Source organism: Sinocyclocheilus anshuiensis, unplaced genomic scaffold (genome assembly GCF_001515605.1).
Source record: "Sinocyclocheilus anshuiensis isolate Anshui unplaced genomic scaffold, SAMN03320099.WGS_v1.1 scaffold288, whole genome shotgun sequence".
NCBI classification, from domain to species: domain Eukaryota; kingdom Metazoa; phylum Chordata; class Actinopteri; order Cypriniformes; family Cyprinidae; genus Sinocyclocheilus; species Sinocyclocheilus anshuiensis.
Genome location: NW_015558570.1, coordinates 728978 through 734543, shown reverse-complemented (window position 1 = coordinate 734543; position 5566 = coordinate 728978). Strand labels below are relative to the sequence as shown.

The 5566-nt window shown below is 35.2% G+C and overlaps 1 protein-coding gene across 7 annotated transcripts in view; it reads left to right on the top strand.

Moving 5' to 3' along the window:
* Positions 1 to 5566, top strand: part of LOC107679615 (BTB/POZ domain-containing protein 10-like) — a 17142-nt gene that overhangs the window by 4313 nt on the left and 7263 nt on the right. For 3 of the 7 annotated variants that reach the window (XM_016475219.1, XM_016475217.1, XM_016475218.1), the window contains exon 2: positions 1268 to 1417. The exons of 2 other annotated variants lie outside the window; for them this stretch is intronic. In XM_016475219.1, the coding sequence (XP_016330705.1) occupies positions 1317 to 1417 (101 nt within the window). In that variant the 5' untranslated portion in view covers positions 1268 to 1316. Of the gene's footprint in view, positions 1 to 1267; positions 1418 to 2581; positions 2884 to 5566 lie in introns of those variants that run through there. 2 more of the 7 variants (XM_016475215.1, XM_016475216.1) reach the window with 2 other exon arrangements.

Sequence of the window (5566 nt, the reverse complement as noted above, 5' to 3'; positions counted from 1 at the left end):
CACATGTCTATGTCACGATGTGGGAAGATTTGCATAACGCCGCCCAAATGTTCACGCAAAGAAAGAAGGTTATAAAAGAAACTTTTATTCTCGCTGTAGTATTGTTGTTGCAGCCGCCGCTGCCATGTTGTGGAGATGCTGTGTGCATCGTTGTGAAAGCGAAACTACTTTGTTTGGCCTTCTTTGCAGTGTAAATTATTTAATCTGACTGGTAGCAGCCCTATAGTGTATAATTTGACATGAAAGATGATGCATACATCTAAAAAGGTTAAAAATAGGTCTTTGTAAAGGTAAATAAAAATATGCAGATTTAAGTAAATGAAATGAAAATGAAAATATTGCTTCAGAATAAATTGTTTACTCCACCAAAAATCTCAGTGATGCAGTTATTTTGCAGGGATATTCTGTATGGAATATTGTCTGCTGACATGAAAAGTTCACTGTATATCATAGTAATAAATGCCATTTATTACAGGCGCTTCTGACTCACAGCCTGTAAGTACGTTTTTTATATTTAAATAATTTGCCACTGATGATTCAAACACGAGTTTGAGCAGTGTAGAGTAGCGCTCGTTGTTTGTCATTACGCGGCGCAATACGCAACGCAACGTGTAAAAACAGTATAAGTCATTATAATCAGTAAAATATTGTCTGCTGATATGAAAAGTTAAACTGTATTTCGTAGTAATAAATATCATTTATTACAGCAATGATATTTTGTTTTCTTTTTTATTTAAAGAAATTAAATATTACATATATGTATGTAATAAAATGTGTATTTCCATTACAGGTTTAGGTCTTAAATTTCATATAAGGTGGTATTAAAAAGGTCTTAAAGTCTTAAATTTAACTTGTTCATGTCTGTAGAAACCCTGAGTACAAGTAGAGTTCTTGTAAACATTACGCAATATCCAGTAGGGCTCTAGTAATCAAATCCATATCCAAAAGTCCTGTAGGAATTTCTCTTTATTCAGTAAAATCTTTTTTGATTTTTAGGACTCTTATTTTATGCCATAAGGATTTTTTAGGGTTGTTTCAAAATTATGATAGCACAAAATGTGTGTTTATCGATAATTAAATTTTAATTCAACCACAGTTGAATTTTCATGCAAGTTATTTGTGCACATAAAATGATGCAATAAAATAAATGTGCACTTAAAAAAAATAATGCAGGTGGACAGAAGAAATTAATAAATGAAAAGCATCATAGGAAGTTTTGGCAACAGACAGAATGAAAACATTGTTTAAAATCTTTTTGCTCTGTTAGGATATGAGATCTGAAGGTGTAAAGGTCCAGTAATATCAACTCTCTTGAGATGGCCGGAACGTCCATCTCTTATGACAGCCACTCTAGTGATTCAGAAAATTGGGATCAACGGACAACATGTCCGTCTAGGAGAATCTGCAGACACTTAAAGTAAGTCTGGATAATAGTAGAGATATCCAGTCATAGGCATGTCCACCTGCTGCATGGATTTTCTGTAGCCTTCCTTCAAAAACAGCACTATCAGAGGCATTTGGAATAGGGTATGGGGTTGTAAAATTTCTCCTACAGTTAAATTCATTGTGGTTCACTCCAAATGCTAAATCCATTGTTTATATAATTAATATATGGGGCAGAGTTGATAATATGAATCAATTTTAATCAATCTACTTTTTGATTCTTAAATGGGTAGAATCTTAGATTCCAAGATCGCTCTTTTTTTAATTCTGTTTTCTGACAATGCGTAAACAAAACTTCACCAAACATAATTTTCAGTGCGCCTTCCATTCAGTGATCGCATAAGCTTTGTGCTTTGTTTTAATGCTTGTTTTCAAATTGTAACAAATTGGAGTATTGCATTACACCAAATACACAAAATAATGTTCTTTTTAGCAACATCATATGACCCCTTTAAATTATATATGGCCACATGACAAGGCCACTGATAAGGTTTTGCATCTTTGCAGTGTACGTTTTAAAACTTTAACCCTAAAAGTACCTTTCTAATCGATTTTGCATATTTTAAATGAGAAAAAACTAAAAGCATAGAGAGCGTCTCTGTACAGTACATAATGTACAACCTGTACGCCTTTGTGTGTCAGCGCCACCTGCTGGCCGTTGAGAAATAACGCTTGTAAGGATGTAGTCGGAAACAATGGCCATAAAAGCTTTTGGTTATGAATGAAAGGAAGAGTTAAAAAAACAGCTTAAGACATGCTTTTTAAAGTACAGTTTTCGTCATTTAATTTAATTATTTGGTTCGTTACAAGCGCACCTTTTATTGTCAAGGATAGGTAAAGGTTATAAAAGGACACTGATGTCAAACAAATATAGCGATTGATTTGAATTCACGGCAGATCGTGCATTACAACACCCACTTTTTCTTCACCTTTCAATTAGCTTTGTACTATATTCAGAATAGAAGGTCATTCTAAGAAGTCTTGTATAACGCTTTTAACACTCGTGCGGTTGCGGGGAGGTTCACAGAGTTCATTTTACCATCGGCATGACTCCCATCACGCCGTCTCTTTCATCAGCCTATTGTGTTATCGTGCATGAGAGAATCTACAGTATCAGGAGATGTTATAAGGGTCGGCCTACGTCATCATCCGCGTGCCACAGTATAGCGGAGACAGCGAGCAGCCATTCATGCACGCGCGTGCCTCTCCGTCAGGTTACTATGCTACCTGAGGGCGTCCTTTCTTCTCAAACAGCTGCATTTGGAGGCTGTGTTCGCAGCGAAGAAGTTACACCGGAGTGCTCACATTATGCTGAAGTTGGAAAGTAATGCCCGAGGATGCTAAGTCGCCTGGCAAGCCCTCGTTGTGCGAAGCATTGCTCGTTCTTTGTGCGTTCATTCATCAGCTGTTTCCCTGCTGCTTTGTTTTAAAGCCAGGCGGGTACGTACACGCGCTTCACTGTGTGAATGAGTCTTAAAAGAGGCCTGTTTTGCTTTAGAAAGTCCTGAGAGAATATAGGAAAATGCGTATTAAGTTTTGTTTATAGATACTGTTTCCGATGCAGTTTCTTCATTACATATTCTATCGTTTAGAAATGAGTTGTATGCGTCATTTAAACGCATATCTGCAGGCTGTGCGCTTGAGGAGCGCATTGTCTGGCTGTTTAACATTAGAGGAGCGGTGTCAGCAGTGTGCTGAATTATTGATGCTACTTTTTCTGTAAGTAACAAGAATGGATTGTGCGCCCTTACAGTTACTTGGAACAAAAGTCAAGTTAAAAATGCTCGTCTTTTTGTCTTTTTTTTTTTTATTCTTGCTGATTGACATGCAGAAGGACAGATCTTCAATCGGCTTGTCTTTTCAAGAAGACGATCTTGTCCCCTAAGGGTCTGGAGACACCACAGTCATGCCATCACTTCAGTTCGTTGTGGGCTACTTCTGCCTGGCACATTTCTGGGCTGATGCAATAGAGAAGCAAAACGTGATCTTGACTTGTAATTATATAGGAATCATGCATGTGATTGGTAGTGGATCTTTGAAATGATCTTTACATGGGACAGTACTCAGAAGCTGAATGAGCCTGTCCTGTGTACTGAATGAATTTCTGTCTGAGCTGCTTAGGGAGTCGTTAGACTGCTCAGATGGTACTCAAAGGGTGCAGCTGAAGTTCAGGTTTCACCATTGCATTAATGGCTGGGATCTTGGCAGCTAAAATATCAATCAGATAGAAAGACTGAGGAAGCTGCTGAGAAGTGTTGGTAGTACAATGGTTTGCATAGTGTTTTTTTTCAGCTGAAACAGATGATTTTGGTGTATTTTAAAGTGTCTTATGAACAATATCCAAAACCATTATTTTAACCATTTATTATGTTTTACATAATCACACAATATATTACATTGCATTATATTATGAGTTGTTTTATTTTAATGATTCTGTTTTACACAGTTAAATAATATTTAGAGTATAGCAATAAAACAATAGGTTTTATAGTTTATCAGGGTAATAATAATTACTATTATTCTTAATGTTATTTGAGCCATTATACTATTTTTATGTACTACTTTGTATTGTGAATTTTTATTTTAATTATTTATTTCTGTTTTACACAATGAAATAACCTTTAGAGTATATGTTATATTATATATAATGTTATATTGTTCCAATATTAGTATTAATAATATTTTATAATTATTATCATTATAATGATTTAATTGATACTATAATAATAATAGTAATAATGAGTACTATTCTTAATATTATTTAAACCATTATATTACTTAATTTACTAAATTATATTATGTTAAGCATTGTTTTGTGAACTCTTAATTCACAAATATTTTTTATTTGAGAATAAATGCTTATCAATAATTATGTAAACAAAACAAATGACTTAATCTGTGAAAACCTTTGTTTCCTATCAAACACACGGTGTGCAATAACTCTTCAGAGACCCACCACCGGGTGCCATCTGTCGGAAATTTCTAGATTAAATAGACAAGTGTTGGTATCTGTAAAATGACCAATCTGTGTCTGATAGCGACTGTAAAGGTCACACCAGACTTTTCGCTCCATTCCATTTCTATTCATATTCATGGAAACACATGTACTCGCAAATAAGTTTTAGGTTTTGCTGTGTGACGTTTAATATTGGTTAACTCTGACCTGCAAATTCCCAAAAAACATTTGGTTTGCAGTATTGCGGGGTCCATATTACAAAATATATATGCATGCTCAAAGACTAATGTGACCACACTTCAAATTGCGTAATAAAAACAGACTGGATTTTATTGATTTTATTGGTGGGAAACTATAGATTGTTGCATGTGTGTTCTGCATCAGGTGGGAAAACTCACAGCAAAACAGATGCAGCAGAACTTATTGAACTTATAGCTGCTGTTGAGTATGGCGGTGCCGTGGGCTCTGGTCACGCTCTGGTTGGTTAATGGGGTCACAAAGCTTTTGGCTGGTGCAGTCATGAGAGTCGAAATAAATCGAGGGGTCCATATTAGACAGCACTTTCGCCGGGATAAAACAGGCCCTATTTCCAGCCTATTCATCATTTATTCAAACAGAATATTCTGCCCATGCACGCTTCACTGGACCCTTTATGTTTCTTCAGTGCAAGGGAAGAAAGAGGCATATCGGCTCAGTGCAAAGACCACAAAGACTGTCTTTAACTGTGTTTTCTGCTTTGGTCTGTGCTGCACTCCAGTCTCCTTGCTTCAAGGTCGTCTGTCTTGTAATGATCCTGTTTCAGGCCTGAGTATTAATGCAAGAAAAAATTAACAGCACCTAGTCTGGGCATAGGCAGTCTGGAGACTTTGATGTCTGGGTTTATAAAGGATTCATTAGTATTTTATAGCTTTATATATTTATTATTATTATTATTACTATAAGGGTTGTTACAGTTAATTAAATCTAAAACTAACTAGTTTGTTACTTGAAATAAAGTAAAGTAATACAAATTTTTAAATCATCTTTCATTCTCAAGGAAACATTTCTCTTTTTCATTTAGTTTAACTTGACATACTAAAATAACTAAAACTGAAATACAAAAATAATAAAAAACATACAGGTACACACACATACATACATACATACATACATACATACATACATACA